At 37.6% G+C, this 22,178-nt stretch overlaps 1 protein-coding gene across 11 annotated transcripts in view; it reads left to right on the top strand.

Moving 5' to 3' along the window:
• The window catches only part of LOC140202656 (serine/threonine-protein kinase WNK1-like), a 160,689-nt gene that overhangs the window by 71,243 nt on the left and 67,268 nt on the right, over positions 1-22,178 (top strand). For 5 of the 11 annotated variants that reach the window (XM_072267777.1, XM_072267778.1, XM_072267776.1 and 2 more), the window contains 7 exons: positions 3,648-3,829; positions 6,591-8,150; positions 8,611-8,718; positions 9,026-9,061; positions 9,855-9,995; positions 19,354-19,632; positions 20,405-20,478. In XM_072267777.1, the coding sequence (XP_072123878.1) occupies positions 3,648-3,829; positions 6,591-8,150; positions 8,611-8,718; positions 9,026-9,061; positions 9,855-9,995; positions 19,354-19,632; positions 20,405-20,478 (2,380 nt within the window). The remainder of the gene's footprint in view (positions 1-3,647; positions 3,830-6,590; positions 8,151-8,610; positions 8,719-9,025; positions 9,062-9,854; positions 9,996-19,353; positions 19,633-20,404; positions 20,479-22,178) is intronic. The other 6 variants (XM_072267783.1, XM_072267773.1, XM_072267774.1 and 3 more) reach the window with 5 other exon arrangements.

Genomic DNA, 22,178 nt, shown 5'->3' with positions numbered 1-22,178 from the left:
TAGTTTCAGAGCCAAGTTTGTTACTCTTAAACTGAATGCAAAGTTTTATGTTTTATCCTTCTTTGCCAAAGGATACTGTGCTAGGAAATCATTGCTTCCTGGTCATTATGAAGACCAGATCTGAAGCAGTCTGTTTCCTTTAAGGTCCACAGTACAGTTTCTTGGGATGTCTTGAAAGCATTCTATGAAGATGTCCTCAAGTGTACTTTTAGTGACTGATTTACCCCAAATCATCTCCCCATGCTACAGAAATAAACACACCCATTGTGCATTATAAAACTTGGCCACAGAGCCATCAATTTTGTCATCCTAATCATTCACATATGATGTAAAAAGAAGCGGCTCCAATGCAGACTCCTGTGGAACACCACTAGTCACCAGCAGCCAAATAGAAAAGGCTCCCTTTATTCCCACCCTTTGCTTCCTGCCAATCAGCCAAAGCTCTATTCATGTTAGTATCCTTCCTGTAATATCATCGGCTCTTAACTTGTTAAGCAGCCTCAGGTGTGGCACCTTGTCAAGGCCCTTCTGAAAATCCAAGTACACAACATCCACCGATTCTCCTTTGTCTATCCTCCTTGTTATTTCTTCAAAAAATTCCAACAGATTTGTCAGGCAAGATTTTCTTGAGGAAGTCATGCTGACATTGGCCTATTTTATCATGTGCCTCCAAGTACCCCGAAACTACATCCTTAACAATTGACTCCAATATCCTCCCAACCACTGAGGTCAGACTAATGGCCTATGATTTCCTTTGTTCTATCTCTCTCCCTCCTTGAAGAATGGAATGACATTTGCAATTTTCCAGTCCTCTGGAACTATGCCAGAATCAATTGATTCTTGAAAGATCCTTACTAATGCCTTCACCATCTCTTTAGCCAGCTCTTTCAGAATTCTGGGGTGTTGACCATCTAGCCTCGGTGATTTATCCACCTTCGGACTTTTCAGTTTCCTGTGCACCTCCTCCGTAGTATTGGCAACTTCACTCACTTTTGTCTCAGACTTCTGGCATACCACTAGTGTCTTCCACAGTGAAAACTGATGCAAAATACTTATCACTTAGTCTGCCACTTCCTTGTACCCCGTTACTACCACTCCAGCATCATTTTTCAGTTGTCCAGTATCTATTCTCGCCTCCATTTTACACCTTATATATCTGAAGAATCTTTTGGTATCCTCTTTAAAATTATTGGCTGGCTTACCTTTGAATTCCATCTTTTCCTTAATGGCTTTTTTCATCATCTTCTGTTGGTTTTTAAAAGCTTCCCAATTCCTCTAACTTCCCACAAATATTTGCTCTATTATATGACCTCTTTGGCTTTTATATTGGCTTTAATTTCTCTTGTCAGCCACAGCTGCATCATCCTGCCTTTAGAATACTTCTTCCTTGGTATGTATCTATCCCGCGCATTCCAAATTGCTCTGTGAAACTCCAGCCATTGCTGCTCTGCTATCATACCTGCTAGTGTTTCCTTCCAATCAATTTTGGCCCACTCTTCTCTCAAGCTTCTGTAATTTCCTTTACTCCACTGTAACACAACATCCAATCCAGACTGCCTTTCTGTTAGTGGTCTTAACCACAAGCTGCTCTAATAGCTATCTAGTACACATTCTACCAGTTCTCTCTCTTGGGATCTAGCTCCAACCTGATTTTCCCAATCTATTTGCGTATTAAAATCCCCCGTGACCATTGTAACATTGCCCTTTTTTCATGCCTTTTCTATTTCCTGTTGTAATTTGTAATCCACATCCTTGCTATGGTTTGGAGGCATGTATATAACTCCTTTCAGGGTCTTTTTACCTTTGTAGTTTCTTAGCTCTATCCACAATGATTCTACACCTTTCGATCCTATATCACCTCTTTCTAATGATTTGGTATCATTTTTTTTTTTTACCATAGAGCCACCCCACCTCCTCTGCCTACCTACCTGTCCTTTTGATACAATGTGTATTCTTGCATGGTAAGCTCCCAAATATAATCTTTCAGCCATGATTCAGTAATGCCCACATCATACATGTCAATCTGTAGTTGTGCTACAAATACATTGTATATGAACAATTCACTAAATTCACTATCTCTCATCATCCAAGATTCTTAACCTTGCCATTCTTATCTTACTCACAGGAACATGTTGGTCTTAGATTCTGATCAGTTGGCCTTTGAATGACCCCCATGTGTCACATGTGGACTTGCACAGTAACAGCAATTCACAGTATGCTCTTCCCATCTCCTGCCTAATATTATTGTACTAGCTTTTCCCCATTTTAGCACCCCCCTTGATATTCGTTTTATTCTTACCTATAACTAACTGAAAATATATATATGCATCAGCTTGCTGCTTGTTGAAACTGCCATTACCTGGTCAGGCTCATTTCCTAATACAAAATCAAGTATGATCCTTTCCTGTTTTTATCATCTGTGTACAGTGTCAAGAAACCATCCTGAATGCAGCAAACAAATTCTGCCATCATTAAGGACCCCCTGTCACCCAGGATAAGCCCTCTTCTCATTACTACCATCAGAGAGGAGGCACAGAAGACACACACTCAATGTTTTGTGGAACAGCTTCTTCCCCTACATCATCAGATTTCTGAATGGACAATGAACCCATGAACACTATCTCATTATTTTACTCTCTTATACCACTTATTTAATTTTTAATATGTATTTCCTATTATCACTTGTAGTATAATTTATCTACTGCACTCTACTGCTGCCATAAAACAACAAATTCCATGACAAATGTCAGTGATAATAAACCTGATTTTGATTCTAATTTGGATTCTGCCTCCCAGTAAGGGAGTCACAGTCAAAATTGTGGAAATGAAAGTCACCCTCAAAATACCCTGTTGCTTTTGCCTCTTTCCATCATAATCTGCCAACATATCTGTTCCTCTATCTCCAGCCAACTATCAGGAGGATAGCTAGTGGGAGACAGAGTAACAGATATGTAGTATAACCCCATTATTGTGATTGCATCTTTGTTATTCTTGATCTCTACCTATATTCCCTCACTGAATGAGCCTTCCAGGATGTTTTCTCCAAATGCTACTGTGACAATCTCTTTGATCAGTAGTGCTACTTCCTCACCAATTTTACATCTTCATTTACCTTAATTGTGATTTGCTTTGAAGAAACTTGTTAGGTTAGCTAATTCAAACTTCTGTCCTTAATAAGAAAATGCTCAATGCCCTGAATGGTGGTTTTGCTTCAGTCATTCCTTAGGTAAAATAATTTCTTGTGGACGTTATATAATGTCATTGATTTTTTGAATTTAAGCATCTTACAATTATGTGATAATTCAATGGGTTTTAAATACATTTGAAGTCCATTGTTTCAAGTAATTGAGAAGGATTGGGTTGTTTCTTAAGCCCTATATCCTGTACCATGGAATATAAAATCTGAAAATCAGTATACTTACCTGATGCACAGATTACTTGAACTTTAAAATCATAAACATAATTAAAGTTTTGCTTTTCTATGCAGGGAATGCATCAGAAATTTGTTATCAAAGCTGGGTTCCGAATCAGTGGTTAATTTCATCGGTTAACAGTGCATATAAATAGGCAAAGGTGATTTTATTAAACTAAAGATTGTGATTTTCTCCCTATAAAATAACTTTATGAATGTTTTTTGTTTTGTTTAGCTGATGGCACTTTTGACAGTGGCCAGAGTTCTTCTGGGTTTTCAGATTCCCATCTTAGTCAAGCAGCTTCCTATGGTTCGACTCAAGAACAACATATTTCATCCAGCCAACCCCCATGTTACACTCCTTCAACCGTCCAGGCAGCATCGCAACAGCTTGGTGGCCATCAACAGTCTACAGGGGTAAGTGTATTGGCCCCTTTGTAAACAAGATTTATAAATCCCTGAAACTAAAATCAGGAAGCATACTTGAGGATTTTAAAGAATTAAATTTTTGTCACACATTTGGAAATCTTGATCAATTTTTCGTTATCAAATTATGACAGCTAATTTCAGAATATGATTTTAATTAGATAAGTTGATTGTTCCAAAGGTAAACATCTGCTCTGACTTGTATGTGGTCATTTTGAATTCATGTTAATGTATTGAATTAAAAGTTACTTCCAGTAATTGGCATCTTTACCTGTTTGCAAAATGTGATTAAGTATTTTGAAAGTTGAATCTGGCAATTTTTAAAAAACATTTGCAGGTCAAATTTGTTTCTTTATATTTAGAGGTACGGAGTGGAACAGGCCCTTCTGGCCCAATGAGCCATACCATCTAGCAACCTACCTATTTAGCCCTATCCTAATTACAGAATAATTCATAATGACTAACCAGTACATCTTTGGAATGTGGGAGGCAACTGCAGCACCCTGAGGAAACCCATGTGTTCACAGGGAGGAACGTGCAAACTCCTTGCAGACAATGTTGGAATTAAACTCCAAACTTCACTGCGCGAGCTGCAATAGCGTTGTGCTAACTGCCATGCTACCGCAGCACCCTGTAGGATTTCATTTTTATTGTAGAATTTCACTTCTTTCACTGATGCTTGCTGTGTTAATTTTTGAAGGTGAAACTTTGTTTCCAATACCGAAGGCACCAGTGATTTTTGTCATCTACTCTATTGCATAAATAACTCAGTAAGATGCCAGAGAACTGACCAAAATCAAACAGGGCATAGGACTCTAAGATATGTTTATTTGTTAGACATAAGATCCCTGTAGTTCTGATAATTGTTCATATTACATGCTTCCTGCATTTACAAATGTTTGTAAATAGTTTTATTGACTGATGCATGTGACATCATTTCTTTCAATATCAGTCTTGCTGTATGTGCACAAATATTTTCAAGCATTCTCATGGAAACTGCAAACCACCCTATAATCCCTACATTTTCTTTTTATTTTCAAGTGCACCTTTATTGATAGTCATATGGAGTTTGCAGGCTGCTTGCAGTATTTTTATTCTTCTATCCAAGAAGTATACATTGGACTTTTTTCCGTTGAGTACTCTTGGATATGTTCTGATGCTGACCAGTAGTAAACGTAATGGAAAATGCTAAGAGGTTCAGTTTTGTTCAATTAGATTTGAAGCCACCATACTGTAATTTCTAAACAGTTAATATTGCAGTACTAATGGCTAGCTCTACGTATCCTGTACAGCTAAACATCTTGTAAGTGAATGATTCAACTTAAAATCAATTCATTCTTCATTTCTTCAAGTGCTTTATTGTGAGATTGTTTAAAACAAAACATTTCATTTTCTCCTGTCATTCATTTGCAAAATACTATGATAAGCTCTGTCACAAACAACTTAGTTTTGTCTTGCTTATGTACATGTTGGTATTCAGTTTACTGTGGGTCAGTTGATGTGCGTTATTTATATGTTTCCTTATTTTTTTCTTTAGCTTCAACAAGGTCGTAGCATGTCTGTATGTGTGCCTCTCCTTTCTACCATCTCTGATTCACCCTGTGTTTCTAGACAGTCCTCCACTGCATCATCGGTTATCTCTGCATCCCTCTCCCCGTTTGTTCTGGGTATCCATGAAGAAACTTTTGCAGAAAAGCTTTCAAAAGATCTGGAAAATGTCCTGCCTTTGCATTCTATTCCTCCATGCAAATTACGCCGTTCCAGTCTTCCGTGTATTAGTTTCAACCCTGTATGTTCAATGTGACTCATGGGATAAGTTTTCATTAAATACAAACTATTTTGGGCACTAAGTTTTACAGTAAAATGAGATTTAGTTAGATTTTTGTTATTTGAGTTAGTACTTCCTGTTCAAATAATTTAAAAGTGACGAGTGGTGATACTCACAATTGTGAATACAAAACTGATTTTAGTGTTTCTGTATTATTAATTTTTATTTGGGGAAAGATCACCCAGTAAATGTAAGTTTGATTTTAATTATGTAGAGTATTTGCAATAATTTGGCATACCTCAAGTTCATTTATTGGAGTAAGTATTATTACTTGTGATAGCTCTACTGGTTTATCACTAATCCTAGGTTAGGGTACAATGTGCAAACACAAGTTTAGAGAATTTCCCACTTGTAAGTTGACAGTATTTCAATTTGCCCAATGCAAAATAGGTTCAAAGCATTGGCAGTGAAACTGTTTGGGACCCAGAGAGTGAGCTCTCAAAGGATATTTTAGGATAAAAGAAATAGAAGTCCACCATGGCATAAAAATTCTCAGCAGAAAAAGTTACCAGAGAGAAAGTTTTAATTACTTTATTGGTGATGAGGAAGATAAGCTATGTATTTAGGAAAATAAACACTGGTCATTCTTTTTTGTAAGGTAGTGATAAAATTGTACTGAATATCTTAAAGGTAACACTTAATGATCAAGTCATTAATATAGTACCTATGGCAATCAAGTTTAAGATGTGAACTTCAATGTAAATCTGTTTCACATGCAGTGTCTGTTGAGGTGGAACTGCATTTGAACGTAAAACTTATGGCCACAATTGTATTTAATGTATTCATTCAGTTCTTTTAGATGTCTTCTATGTTTGTCTAACACTTCTATTATTATTCTATATTGTAACTCCTAATGAACAAATCATTTTGTGATGCATTTTAATTTTTCAACTCTGATTTGAGATTTTTGTCTTCATGTTAAAGCAGCCCCCATCTCTTGTGCATCCTTGTGGGGGAGTTACATCACAACCAGAGACTGGTTCATATCCATCTATTCCTCAAAGACCATTTTCTTTCTCTCCACCACCAAGTTTTCCTCTGAAACCTGCTCATCCTCAACGCCGCAAAAGTACTTCCTTCCTGGAAGCCCGAACATGCCACTTTCAGCCGACGGCAAGGACTGTAGGACAGAAACTTCTGTCTCCTGGTGATTTTTCAAATCTGAATGTTGAAAGCTCAGCCATGAAAGGTTTGGTTACTCATAGGTCTGCCAGTGAACCAATCCGTATTGAAGGTCAGGTGCAACCAGAGCAAGTCCATGCTTTCATTGAAAGCAGATCAGGATTGGATCAGTTTGAAGACATTCCACTTTTGTGTTATCCAGCAATTTATCCCTGTAATGTGCAGCTGCAGCAAACTTTACAAGACCCCTATGACGTTGTAACTCATAGTAACTTTCCCACTATTGCACTTTCTTTGCACCAAATTCCAACTGAAGTAAAAGTACAACAGCAGCAGATTTATTCCCAGCCCTTGAGTTTGGAGGAGTCCTCTAGTGGTTCAACTTTTCTCCCCTGCCCAAAACAAAATCTAATGGGCCATATATCTCAAAAGATGCAGGTGGCTTCTCACACGATACCAGCTCATATTTCAAATCTACCTTCTCATCTTCAACTGCCGCAGGATGTGACACAAATGCATGGACAGCATGGGAAGGTTGGAGAACCGCAGGCAGTATTTCCGGTGCCTTCTGAAATACTTATACCTGTACGGGATGATAAGGACGCTCAAAGTGAATCTGCAATAGCGGGTGTACGCACACAAAATAGTGTTGGGACAATGAATACTGGGCTCTCTCTTCCACATTTGATTGCCCCTCATTCAGCGCCACCTATTCCACAATTAAATGAAAACAGAACTGGGTCAGTGTTTGATTTTCAAGTTTCTCCAGTTCACGTGGAGACTAATGGTATCCATATTCCATTTCTGCCATCTACTCAAAGGACTTACAGAAGTCGGCGGGGCTCAATGGATCTCAGTTTGGATGACAGCCAAGGAACTGGAATGCACAGCAGGCTTCAGCCAGTAACCGAAGGTCAAGTTGTTTATTTCAGTTCAGATACTTTGGTACTTCCAGGAGACTTCCTGCGGAGGAGACAGCCAAGGTCAGAAGAACTCTCTCAGAATCTCAGTCCACAGCGTTCAAGTGACTCTGGTCAGTCAAGTTCCTCAGAAGCAAGGGAACTTCAGTCACCACCACTTCTGGGTTCCACAATTCCATACTTCAACGTATCATTGTATCATGAGCAGCAACAAGTTTTGCCGGAGCATGACACTGATTATGAAACATTGCAAAGTGTGCCAGTTTCACTTTCTGCATATCCATCAGTGTTCATTCAGACTAATACAGAATCTTTTCCGCCACCCTCGGGAACAGCTGGCTTGTATCTCCAAGTCATGGAAGGATCAAGTTACCGACCTGTTTCATCCCAGCAGAACTTGCCACTGGATCACAGTTCTGCAGATGGACAGTGTCTACCATTGGTACTTATATTTCAGGTGTTCTTGCCTTTTGCTGAAATATGTTTAGAATTTTAGAAGCCAAACCTGACCAGTTGGGGGGCAGAAATGCATAGCAGCCTGCAAATCATGATTTCTATTACTCCGTGACCTGAATAATTTGTCTGTTGTGTTTGGGATATATAGTGCTATGCTTTTGATTCAGTGCCTAATTTTTTAAAAAATCAATTATTTAGCTATGAATTGCAACTTTAGGTAGTTATTTATGTGATTGAGATTAATCATAGAAAAGATTTTTGTACGTTTTCAAGTAATGTTGCCTTTTAAAATTAATTTTTTAAACCCAAGAAAGATGCATTTGCAAGTTTGTATATAGTAAATTATGCTGATCAGAAGAAGCATACTTACCAATTAATATGATTTTAAGAGGTGTCTTCCTTGTGCATTTTCTTTATCATTAATTCATTAATATCTAAATATCAAGCAGGTACAAATGCAGAACCAGCTCCCTTCAACCAATCTTCCTCTGGGTGTGACCTCACAGCTTACATCTTCACAACTGCCATCAAGTTCCATGCAGCAGACAAACCAGGTAAAGATCATTAAAGATCGTAAGAACATTTTCTAAAACATATGATTGGTGGTACAAACTTGAAATTGAGTCTTGTATTTGTGAAGTCTTGTGGTAATCAGACAAAGTTGTGTACTCTTGGGAGCAAAACCTTAATTTGTGAAATGGAGTACCATGTGTGAAACTTCAGAAGTTACGAAGTCAAGAAAATGTGGCTGTGTTTCTTTTTGTTAACTGTTTCTCCTGGTTTCTGCAACTTCAGTTTGCAGTTAAATTGATAAAACTGTCTTTCATTACTGTATCTCATACTTTGTTTTGTTTCTTGTAGTTTGGCAGTTACTTCACCCCAACGTATCTTCCACAGGTAGAACATTTATTTCTTCTTTAATAACTTGCCCACTTTTTCCTTTTTTAAGAAATAACCCAGATATTTCTTTGATTAAAAAAATCATTGTCCTAAAATAACTGGATTGAGATTGCAGCATGCATATTTGTTGCAAGACTGTCATTATTTAGACCAAATATTTTAATTAGCCAACATTTACTAGGTAAGTATTGTTAGATGCTCTGAAATTTGTTCATAAAGGTAGATCAGCTTATGTTGCCATTGCATTTGTGATCTCTTGAATTGGTGTGTCAATTTGCAGGAAGTGCAAACTAATACTTTTGGTACTCCATGATGGAAATGTCAGAGGAAAAATGTTACTGATGAATGTGACTTGCACATCTCCTGCCCCTTCTACCTTTACTACTTATTTATCAAGCCCAAAAGCTGTAATTTGCTTGCTTGGAGACTGAACTGAAACCAGGGGACCCTCATAGTGCAAAGTGCAAACTCCGCCTCATCGTTCAATTATCCTATGCTGCTGATGCAAGTTGTTTAGGTCGATCAAGTGAAGATTGCCTGACAGTACAGCAGATATCTTGTTGCTTACCTGGTTATGATTGTCTTTAAGTGATCCTGATGATCATTTATGGGTATCTTGGCAAGTCTCTATAAAGATCAAATGTGAGTCGTGGGAGTAAATGGGAGTACTTCAAGCTCTTATTTTCATTTTGCAGATTTGAACACCTTTCCAGACCACTGAACAAAGCTAGGAGCTGGATTACTTACATGCATTATAATTAACACCATGACTAATTCTCTCCTCCCTCAGACAATACAACAGCAATCTGCCCAGCATTCCTTGCCACAGGTGAAATCAAGTGGCCCAGTTCAAGTTGCTTCTTCGCATCAAAGTGTACCCATTGTTCAGAACCAAATGCTTGCTACTCAACAAGGTCCTACTTCAACACAGGTATAACACTGAGTTATTGTGTTCCTATAGTTTCTGAAGTAAATGCTATAGAATGTTAGAATAAAGCATTTACTTCTGTAAGTGGTGAAATGGCTCTTTGCTATTTGGAAGGTTTTAAATTGGAAGGCAGATTTTTAATTTAACAACACTAAAACTATTTGTTTAATTTTAGTGTCAAACTGATACCGAAATGGGTATTATACATTCCTAAAGCTGCATGAACATATAGATATGCTATTAACATATTAAGAATAAAATTAACTTAGTACATTTAACATATTTAATGGAGTGGCCTGAAACTTCAAAAAGTCCTGACAGTTGCACTGGCATTTACCTTTGAGTGAAATTTAGGATTATACACAACTATATGTAGTAGTCCCAAACTTTCTCTCTGCTGATTGCTACCATCATTTTTGACTGTGATTTAACCCAGAATATCATGTAAAATTGTACAGTAGAATGTAATTTCTTGCCTTTTCCCAGCAGTTATGATGAGAAATTTGCCTACAGAACCTGCTTGAGCGATTTTGTTCGATTTTAGCAGGATGGAATGGCAGAATGGAAGAAATATCAGTTTCAGATTCGTGGTCTATTAATTTAATTTGTACCCTTTTGTACCCCATCTGATTTATTTGCCTGAGTATATATTATTTTGATGCTGGGAGTGAGCAGGTATTGAATTAGAATTAATCCAGGGAATATTGACTACAAAATTATAATGAATAAGAGGAGGATAAACCATATAATCCCTTGAACTAGACTCAATGAATTATTAGATTTGTGGCCAATTCTTGACCTTGACTTCTTTCTTCACTTTTTCTCCAGATCCTTTAATCACTTGATCTGAATCTTGAATGCACTCAGTATCTGAGTCCATATTGAACTGAGGTAGCAACTTCCAATTATGGTTAATACTTTATTTTGAGCCTATGCCCCTTTGTTCTGGAGCATGGAATTCCAAGCTTTAAATGGAGAACCATTTTCAGGTTAAAGGAGAAGACCATGATCCAAAAATGGTAGCATTTCTGGTACATAATGTTTTCAAAGTTCAATCAAAGTTAAGTATATGTTACCATATGCTACTGTGCTATACTTCTAGCACATCACATTTTCTCACAGGTTAACATCAAGACTGTTGTTTCTGCATGTAACTTGGTATTTATAGTACCTTCATTATATTCCAGATAACAAGAAAACTTGACTGATCATTTAATTTCTAAATCACTTGAAGAAACAACAATCTAATTTCTGAATCCTCTAAGTTTCATGATGGGGATTTATTCTTGGCTTTAACACTACTGTATTTCTTAAACCTGAAAGAAATAATTTGTGTGTGGAATACTTGTCATTTGACTATCTGTGTCTCGGAAGTTGAGTAGCATAATACATTTAAATGCAAAAAATTTAAACTTATTGCAAGGAGAATCAGATATAATATTGTTGACATATGAAATTATTTTATAATTATTAAAAGCATTACATGTAGACATCTTCAGTTTAATTACAGTGATAGATAGCATTTTAACATGCATCGATTCTAGTTTGAATCCTGCATATCTGGCAATGATAATGACTGTGAGGTGTTTAAAGCAAATTTACCACACCATTCATTGACATATTATAAATATCAAATTGTATGTTACTTTGGGATAGATATCCATGCCAGAAAAATGAGGACTTAATCACAGTAGGTCAAAACATGCTGCCACTGACAAGTAGTTCGTATTTATCTGGGACATACAAATCTATTCCTCATGTCAAATTGCTCGTAATCAAGACCCAGACCCAAAATGGTGAGGTCTTGTGTAGAAGGCAGAACTTCGTACAACAGAGCGTTGGAATGTGAGTGGGCAAGAGTAAATGTAATCCCCAATTCTCCTGCAAAATTGTTAAGTTAGAAAACCCATAGTCCCATCTTTACTTGTGTTAAAGGTAAAACAAATACTTCTGCACATCTTTAAATATGAAAGTTGCAGAAGGAAGCTTGCCTTTCAGCATCTATCTTTTCATTCCTTTCAGAATGTTGAATATTTCTTGTGAGATTACTTTTACTTCTTAAACCAGCTCTTGTTTTATCCTCTGATGATCACCTACTAAAGATCTATCTTGTGAATCTTTGCTGAGTTATCTTAAAGCTAAGCATATCTCTCCTCAGTAAAGACACCAAAACTAGCTTTAATACTGCAGATATAATCTCACTGCAGTGTAAAGGAACAGCAGCAAGGCATTCTTAAAATTAAGACCAGTGTACTACTTGTTTTCCAAATTTCTGGTTATCCATTGTGCTGCAGTGATTTCCAGCATTCCTCTCCCTTCATAGCCATACTACTTAATTTCAGACTTCAGTTTGTTTCTTGTACCTATCCCAAAATGGTTTATGCAACTGGAAACCAATATTATTTCCAGTTCATATAGCACAATCCTGCTCTAATCTGACAATCACCCATCCCTGGTATCTCATTCCAGGTTGGTTTGCTATGCATTTGGCTTACAAACTTTACTTTTCACAACTGTTTTTGAGGTGTAGCTGAAATACTATCTGAAAATTCATTTGCATACTAGTTTTTGTACCCTATGCATGGTTTTGCCTTTGCTTTGTTCACTAATTTAATTGTTAATGACGAGTCTTCCTTGGCATAGCTCATATTTTTTTGAAACACAACTGAGATTTCTAATTCTTAGTTCAAATTCTGCCCAATTATTTTATCAAATACCTTCAGAAATTGTAGTTAATACTTTAAAAATCCCCAACAGCTACCTTTGATATTCTGTTCTATGGTGAAAATACTTGTGTTGCAGATAATGTTTTATAATCAGTCCCCTGAACAAGAGGAAATATTTTGGCATATTTGTTTAATCAAATATGAAATGCATTCATTAGTACACTTGTAGACACCATTGAAATCCTGATCTTAGCAGAATTATTTGCTAAAATCATCCTTTAGAATTATATTCAATTATTTATATATTTAATAAAGCAATTCCCGAACAAGGCCTATCTATATATTGTGTGTGTGTGTGTGTGTGTGTGTGTGTGTGTGTGTATATACATACGCGCGCGCGCGCGCGCGCGCACACACACACACACACACACACACACACACACACACACACACACACACACACTGACAATTTTGTAATTGGATTATCATAGCAAAAATGTCTTTGGGCTCTTCATGGAAGTGCTGTCTGTCTGTCTAGGTACCATATCCGATGCAGACTTTGGTGACCATGGTTTTCCATATAGATCTATCCTTCATCTTTTGGATGACTTCCATTTCCTCAATGTGTAGCCACCTGGCTATGCTTTTGATGTACATAAGCCAAGGTCTTCCTCAAGGTTTACTTCCCTCAATCTTTCCAGAGAGTATGAGTTTTTCTAGTTTATCTTTCCGCATGATGTGTCCTAGGAATCTGAGTTGTCTTTCTCTTATTGTTGGTATGAGTGATCGAACTGCTTGGGCTCTTCTGAGAACTTCTTCATTTGATGTGTGTGTGGTCCATGATATTTTGAACATTCTCCTGTAGAACCATAATTCAGCTGCTTCTAGTCTCTTTTCCATTGCTGGGGAAATGGTCCAGCATTCACTTCCATAAGTCAGGATAGAATAAATGTAGCACTGCAGTATTCTGTTTTTAGTGTACGTGCTCATCTTTCTGTCCATAAATATGGTCTTCATTTTTTGGACAGCTTCTTTCGCCATTGCTATTCTGTATTTGATATCTGTGTCGCACCTGCCATTACTTGTTATTAGGTTATCAAGATATTTGAATTTGTTGACTTGTTTGATGTTTGTATTTTCGATCTTGATCACACATTGTGGGATGTTTGTCTTTCTGGAGATGACCATGCTTTCTGTCGTCTTGGTGTTGATTGAGAGGCCTCTGCGATTACTTTCTGCTGCCAGTGAGTAGTTCTGGAGGAAGTTTTGTTTCTGAGTCAGCTATTAGTACGATGTCATCAGCATATCTGATGTTATTTATATTATGGCCTCCAATTGTGAATCCTTTGATGTCTTTGATACTTCTCAAGATATTTTCACTATACAGGTTGAATAAGTCTGGCGAAAAGACACAACCTTGCCTGACTCCTCTCATGATATTCACATACTCACTCACTTCTCCTTCTATTCTGATGGATGCTGTCTGGTCCCAGTATAAGTTTCTTAAGAAATGTAGATCTTTCCCATCTATGTCAAGATCATGAAGCATTTCCAGAAGATCTTGCTGTCTGACAGTGTCAAAAGCTTTTGTATAGTCAGTGAAACATAGGTAGATGTCTTTTTGTACCTGGATGGCTCATTCACAGATCATCCGTAGCATGAAAATAGCATTTCTGGTTCCAGTGTTTCCCACAAAGCCGCATTGTTCTTTACTGATTTCTGGTTTTATACAGCGTCTTGCTCTCGGCATGATTACTCAGAGAACAATTTTTGCCACATGGCTCATCAGACTTATTGTACGATGTAACTCACATTCTGTTGCTCCCTCTTTCTTCGGAAGCGTGGTGAACACTGATTTACTTAAATCATCAGGTGTCTCCCCATGATCATAGATTTCATTTGCTATTTCTGTTATTTTCTCTTTTCCAAAATCTTCTAAGGCCAGTATCATTTCAACAGCGATGTTGTCTGGACCAGTTGCTCTGTTATGTTTTGTTTTATTTACGGCTGCTCGAATTTCTGATTTTAGAATGCTGGGTCCTTCAAGATTCTTCTTTATGTTCGGTTTTTCTCCTCTTTGGTCTTCAAAAGTTCTTTTATATATTCTGTCCATCTGTTTAGGATTTCCTCTTTGTTCATAATTAAGCTGCCATCTTTTGCCTTGATGCATCCACTTGCTGAGCAAGGTAATTTCCCAGTTAGTTCTTTAATCTTATTGTGCATCAACTTTGTTCCAGGGTTATGGGTTTGTAGCATTTTTTATCTCTGAGCATTTCTCATTTAGCCATCTGTCTTTAGCTTCTCTGTATTTTCTTTTTATTGTCTTATCAAGTTGTTTGTATTCTTCACTGTCTCTTAGTTTGATGGTCTGTTTTTGTTGCATCAATTGTATTATATCTTCAGTTATCCACTTCTTCTTACTTTTCCATTCTTTTCGTGGGATGGTTGTTTTTGCAGCTACAACCATGGATTCCTTCAGGATGTCCCAGGAATATTTGCCTCCTTCATCCTGCAGCAATTGAAAACGGTTTTTCACCTTGACTGTGTATTCTGTTTTCAGATGAGGGTTGTTTTGTAGTTGTTGATAATCCAGTGGTTCTGATCTTCTTGGTTTCTTTAATTTTCTCATCTTTATTTTGGAAATGCTACTAAGTAAAAATAAGCTTCACATCCATGCAAGGAGGTTTGACTGGGGGAATGGTCAAAGAGAGAGTTTGGGAGATGTATTTTGGAGGAAAGAGAGCTCAATGAGTTTTGAGAGGGAATTCCAGACCTTAAGTGAATTGTAGACTGATTTAATTAAGGTTGACTATGTTTGAATTATGAGAAATGATAAAATATAGGACTAACAGATTGGAGGTAATTAGAGTGATGGAATGGGGTAAAGTCATAATAGTTTGATGTGGGGGAGTTAGGAAGAGAATTTTAAGATCAAATCATTGCATAAATGTTAACTTCTGTATTGATAAAAATAGTTTGATGAATGCCAAAAACTTATGAGTTAAGTTAAAGGTTGCAAAGTTTTCGATAATATAGACTCTACTGGAATAATGGAGGTTGGCTAGCAGTATAGCAGTGAAGTTTAGAGCGACCAATGGCATGGTAAAATATTTCAGCAGCAGATGGACAGTGTTGACGTTACAGTGATGGAAATAATCTTAATGATGCTATGGATACACGTGGTATAAAATTGCTTTCTTTAAATTCTTACCCAAAGAATATTATACTTTTGTAATTTGAAAGAATTTACTTAAAGGTTTTATTGTTTGGTTGTGTGCATTAGTGTAATTTAGTTTTTGTCATTCTTTGTTTTGTGCTTGTCTAAACATCTTTATATTGTGATCTATGGTATAAGTCACAATGTATGAACTGCAGTGCATAAAAGTTTAGGTTTGTGCAGATTTTTTCCAAATATTCCTTCACTTTTTTAAGTGGCTGAAGTATAGTAAAGTGACTTCCCAACAAGAAGAATTGGTATTGAACAAGTAAAACTTGTTTGGATTTATTTGTAACTTGAAGCACTACTTTCTTTTCCATGCGTTTCTTGAGACTGCTTTTGACTAAATATATGTTATAACTTTCTGGTCCATGAGCCAATAATCATCGGAGGATCAGAGGTAGAGGGGACAGTAACTTTAAATTCTTGGGTGTTACTGTCTCAGAAGATCAATCCTGAACCCATCATATAAATATAATTGTGAAGAAAGCACGATAGCACCTCTACTTCCTCAGGAGTCTGGAAGTTCGGCATGTCATCAAAAACCTTGGCTACTTCTGTGGATGTATGGTGAAAAGTGTGCTGACTGGCTGCATTATGGCCTTGTATTAGAACAATACCAATTCCATTGAGAGGAAAATCTTAGAAAAGGTAGTGGATTCGGCCCTGTACATTATCGGTAAAACTCTCCCAACCATTGAGCACATCTACATGAGGCATTGCCATAGAAAAACAGCATCCATCGTAAAAGATTTCATCACCCAGGCCATGCTCTTTTCGGCTGCTGCCATCAGTTTACTGGTGCCTCAGGACTCTCACCACCAGGTTAAAGCATAATTACTACCCCCTCAACCATCAAGCTCTTGAACAAAAGGGGATAGCTACACTCTTATCTTGTTTCATAGCTCGTTAATTATTGCAATTTATTTATATCTGCATTTGCACAGTTTGTTTGCAGTTAACGGTTCCTGATGTTAACCACTTAGTTGCTCTTCTGTAGATTTATTAGGTATGCAGCAGAAAAAGAATCTCAAGGTTGTACGTGGTGACATGTACGTGCTCTGATAATAAAATTTACTTGGAATGTTGAACTTTCTGATTTTTCTTTTGCCATTTTTATCATACATTCAGTATTGAAGCACTTTGGTTGACAATACTTATGAATTCCCAGCTAAGCTATGCAGATATATGGGCAATTACAGAATCTGAAATGCTTTGATGAGCAGAACTAATACATATAAGAGATTCTGCAGATGCTGGAAATCTTGAGCAACACAAACAAAATGCTTTAAGAACTCAGCAGGTCAGGCAGCATCCATGGAGGGGAATAAACAGTTGGTATTTCAGGCCAAGGTCCTTCATCAGAACTGGAAGGGAAGAGGACAGACGACAGAATGAGGTGAGGGGAAGGAGTGCAAACTGGTGGGTAATAGGTGAAACCAGGTGAAAAGGAAAGTGGGTGTTTAGGGAGGAGGGATGAAGTACGAAGCTGCAAGGTGATTAGTTTAAGAGGTGAAGGGCTGAAAAAGGTCTCTGAAAGGAGAGTATATTATGAACAATTCCCACACATCTGCTCTCATTTCATTTATGGGGTTCTCCTTGTCTGTACCTAACACCCTATGAGCTGCTGTATCCAGCACGCCGTTTTCTACAATTACAATTACAAAGGGATCATACTACTATAAGCACATCTTTCTCTCCACTTTGGATAGGGATTGCTCTCTAGTGACACTTTTGTCCACTAGTCCCTCCCTACTGATCTCTTTCCTGGTACTTATCCCTGCAAGTGTGACAAATATTACACCTGCCCTACACTCATCTTTCACCACTTGGCCCTGCCCCAAACAGTCCTTCCAGGTGAAATAACACTTCACCTGCAAGTCTATCAGGGTCATCTGCTGTATCCAGTGCTCTTGCTGTGGCCTCCTCTACTAGTGACATAGATTTGGGAGGGGGGGTCCGCTTTGTTGATTACGTTTGCTCCATCTGCCGCTAAAGATGGAATTTCCTGTTGTCACTCATTTCAATTCAACTTTCCATTGCTGTTCTGACATGTAGGTCCATGGCCTCTAATGCCACAGTGAAGCTACACTCAGGTTGGAGAAGTATCATCTTGTATTCCATCTGGGAGTAATGGAATTAATATTGATTTCTGTAAACCTCCGATAATTTTTCCCTCCTCCCCCTTCTCTCTTTTTCCATTCCCCATTCTAGTTGTCTTCTCACCTGCTAATGTGGTGACCCTTTCTTTTTGCCCTTTCTCCATTGTCCACTATCCTCTCCGATAGTACTGTATCTGATTCCTGTTTCTTCAGCTGCTTACCTTTTCCACCTATCCTCTCCCAGCTTCTTTATTCGTCACCCCTTCCCCATCCACTTACCTGGTTCCACCTATCACCTGCCAGCTTATGCTCTTTTCTCTCACTTCTCCTTTTCTCTGGCTTCTGTCCCCTTTGTATCCAGTCCTAATGAAGAGTCCAGACCTGAAAAGTCAACTGTTTATTCCCTTCTATACCTGCTGTCTGACCTGCTGAGTTCCTCCAGCATTTTGTGTATGTTGAGCACTGTTCCCTCTAAGCTATGCAAGTGAAATGCTCCCACATGTATAGCCTCTGTTGTTGCTCAGTTGGAATTTTCTTTTATATAATGTATAATTAAAGTGCGGTGCAGATTCCAGGCTGTATAAACAAAAATCCCTGCTCAAATTAATGGTTGGTCCGCATAGTTGTAAATAAAAAAAAATAATGGAGCATTGGTGTTGAGCAGAAATAATGCTAATGCTTTCTGAACTTGTGCTATGACTTTAGTTTCGATTTGAAATGTAACTTCCTGAAAAGTTTAAGAATTGGATGTCGTAAACTCTCATTTTCTAACTGGTGTACTAGCATAAATACACTGTTACATTAATCTTGAAACCACCTGAGTTTTCCCTTTCATTAATTTGGGACCCTAAGCTGGGATAAAAGCTCCCAGTAAAGAAAAGTTGTGCCTAACATGATTTAAAGATCTAAATTAGCTATTGAATGTGTGCAGACAAGGCAAGGGTGCTTCTGTAGGGTATAAGAATACAGCAGTAGTCTTTGAGAAAGTGTTTAGAATGAAGGGAGTGACATGGAGAAAATTTTTAAAACTTTGAAAAGGCTTTGCTGATCTAGGTACCTTGCATGAATTTGTAATTAAAGTTTAGACCATAATGTGCATAATTTGGTACAATTTTTCATCATTTATGTACGAGTTTTCTGCTGCTTTTTTTTGTCTTAAAAGTACATTATAGATGTGGCTTTGGGAAGAACTGTATAGTGTTGGAGTAATCAATGAAGTAGGGAGTAAAATTTATTTTGCTTAGAATTCATAAAAGGCAAAAATGAAGATCTTGCATAATACGAGTTGGTTGCAAATTTAATATTTTGTTTTCTTTTGCTAAGGACAAACTGCATAATGGTCAACTGTTTCTAATCTACTTTTGTGTCTTTTATAGAATTATTCAACACAATTGCCAAGTGTAGCTCCAAGTCCTGTGAAATCTTCTACTGGTGTTCAGTCCACTATAGTCTCACCACCACTTCCAGTTTCTACTGAAGTTGTATCTCAGCCTGTTACACAACCATCATATCATGTTGGGCATGCTGCAAGTATGGCACTACCGTACATTGAATCTTCAGCAGCTGGACAAACAAGAGGACTGCAACCTGGAACCATTACTACTCAGAACCAGATTGGGCCTCCAACTCAATTACAGACACAAGCATCGCAAGAGGTATTTATGCTAGTAATGTAATTATATACTTGTACCTGAATTTTTCAGAGCATTGACCACAACTAATGTTTAATGAACAGCAAAGAAATGTTATGTAGACTTGTTGCATTAGCTCCATCAAAGACAAAAGCCGAGGGAGTGAAGGCAGTAGATTGAAAGATGGCATGTCTGGTTCTTTCCCGTTTTCTTTCATTTTGAATAAAAAGTGCAGAGCAGTCAGTTTTAAAAAAAAAAATCCAAGAACTGGGTGGGTGGAATATAAGGTATTATGGGCATTGACTGCAGTACGCAGTGTAGCAGCTAGCTCAAAGGGAAGAAATGAGATAGTGCGAAAAAAGCAGAAAATAGAAAGAGGATATGATGGGAGAGAGGCATTTGGGAAAAGGGGAGTGACGAGATGTATTCTAAATGTAATTTACAGGTGTGATGGATCCCTTCCTTTCTATATCTTGCCAACTTCCAACTATGTAGCAGGTGAATTACATTCGAGAGCAGCTGCTTGGAAGTACTTTTCAATACTAAGTCAATTTTGTACATTAAGGTTTCCCTTCTCTTAAAAGACATGAGTTGTTCAGTGGTCATGAAACTAGTTTCCTGTTTAATTGAACAATAGTATAGGCCTCATGTAGTCATAAGAGGAGTCCCAGAGAAAATCTATTTAAGTAGAATTTTATGCTGTATAATTAATAGCCAATTATTGGAAATGAAATGTTCTACTTCTTAAGTTTCAATCTGCAAAATTGATTTTTTTTCTCACTCTGTATACTTCTAGATGTCCCAGGCTTCTCCACAGACATTGACTGTTGAGCAGTTACAGTTACACCAGTTATGTTCATCTGTAGACAGGTAAGAATGAAATTGCTTTCAAGGAAAATATCAGCTTTGCTTCATATAACTTCATTTTTCTGAACTTTGTGGAGTTGCACATTCATCAATATGTAATTGGTTTGTGATTTACTCCAGCAGTATAAGGAAGTAGAAGTTTTTAACAATCTACTTGTATACAGATGTGAAATTAAGAATATGAAATGTGTTAAGTATTTTTTCAATTCCATGTGATTTTTCAACTCCCATGTGTAGCCTTTCGTAGCAACTTTAAATTTAAGATTGTAAAATTTGAATTGAGCAAGGAGATAATTTTATAAGAAACTGTTGGAATCAGATAGTACCTGTGTTCATGGATTATTTATGCAGGTAGCCCGTAAGACTAAGATGCAGAAGATGATTAGATCTCTAAGCAACACTCAACTAAATGTTTCAAATGTTCTCGCTTTTTATTTTTAATTTTTATTATTAGCAGTATATTGCAATTAGTGCAGTTATACTCGCAGCATCTTTCTCTGTTAGCATTCCATGTAGACTGGGAGGTTGCTAAGCAATTGGGCAAAAAACAAAACTGCAGCAAGTTCATTTCATCGGAATCCATTGAGGTTATCCATTTTGGATCAAATAAAGGCAAATTTTCTAAATGATAACTAGGAACTAGAACTAGGTGTCAATTTGCATATGCCATTAGAACAACAATTAAAGAGATTAATAGAATGCTGGGCTTTGTCGAAAGTGACCTGCGGGCAGTTGTGCTTCAGTTGTACAGAAATTTGATTAGAATTCAGTTCTGGGCTCTGTAGCTCCAGTATACTGGCCACTTTATCTCTTGTGATTTCACTATAGAAACATTAGCAATAAAGTATATTGTAGAATAGATTTTTGCTCGGTAGTATAGTTGTTAAATTGCTTTGTGACCAGCAAGAGATGTGCGTCCATAGAACCATAGAAACTACAGCACAGAAACAGGCCCTTTGGCTCTTCTTGGCTGTGCCGAACCATTTTCTGCCTAGTCCCACTGACCTGCACACGGACCATATCCCTCCATACACCGCCCATCCATGTATCTGTCCAATTTATTCTTAAATGTTAAAAAAGAACCCGTATTTACCACCTTGTCTGGCAGCTCATTCCATACTGCCACCACTCTCTGTGTGAAGAAGCCCCCCCTAATGTTCCCTTTAAACTTTTCCCCCCTCACCCTTAACCCATGTCCTCTGGTTTTTTTCTTCCCTTGCTTCAGTGGAAAAAGCCTGCTTGCATTCACTCTATCTATACCCATCATAATTTTATATACCTCTATCAAATCTTCCCTCATTCTTCTACGCTCCAGGGAATAAAGTCCTAACCTATTCAACCTTTCTCTGTAACTGAGTTTCTCAAGTCCCGGCAACATCCTTGTAAACCTTCTCTGCACTCTTTCAACCTTATTTATATCCTTCCTGCCAAAACTGAACACAATGCTCCAGATTCGGCCTCACCAATGCCTTATACAACCTCATCATAACATTCCAGCTCTTATACTCAATACTTTGATTAATAAACGCCAATGTACCAAAAGCTCTCTTTACGACCCTATCTACCTGTGATGACACTTTTAGGGAATTTTGTATCTGTATTCCCAGATCCCTGTGTTCCACTGCACTCCTCAGTGCCTTACCATTAACCCTGTATGTTCTACGTTGGTTTGTCCTTCCAACGTGCAATACCTCACACTTGTC

This window comes from Mobula birostris, chromosome 9 (assembly GCF_030028105.1).
Source record: "Mobula birostris isolate sMobBir1 chromosome 9, sMobBir1.hap1, whole genome shotgun sequence".
Taxonomy (NCBI): domain Eukaryota; kingdom Metazoa; phylum Chordata; class Chondrichthyes; order Myliobatiformes; family Myliobatidae; genus Mobula; species Mobula birostris.
The sequence above is the reverse complement of the archived record's forward strand: the minus strand, read 5'-3'. Positions and strand labels throughout refer to the sequence as shown.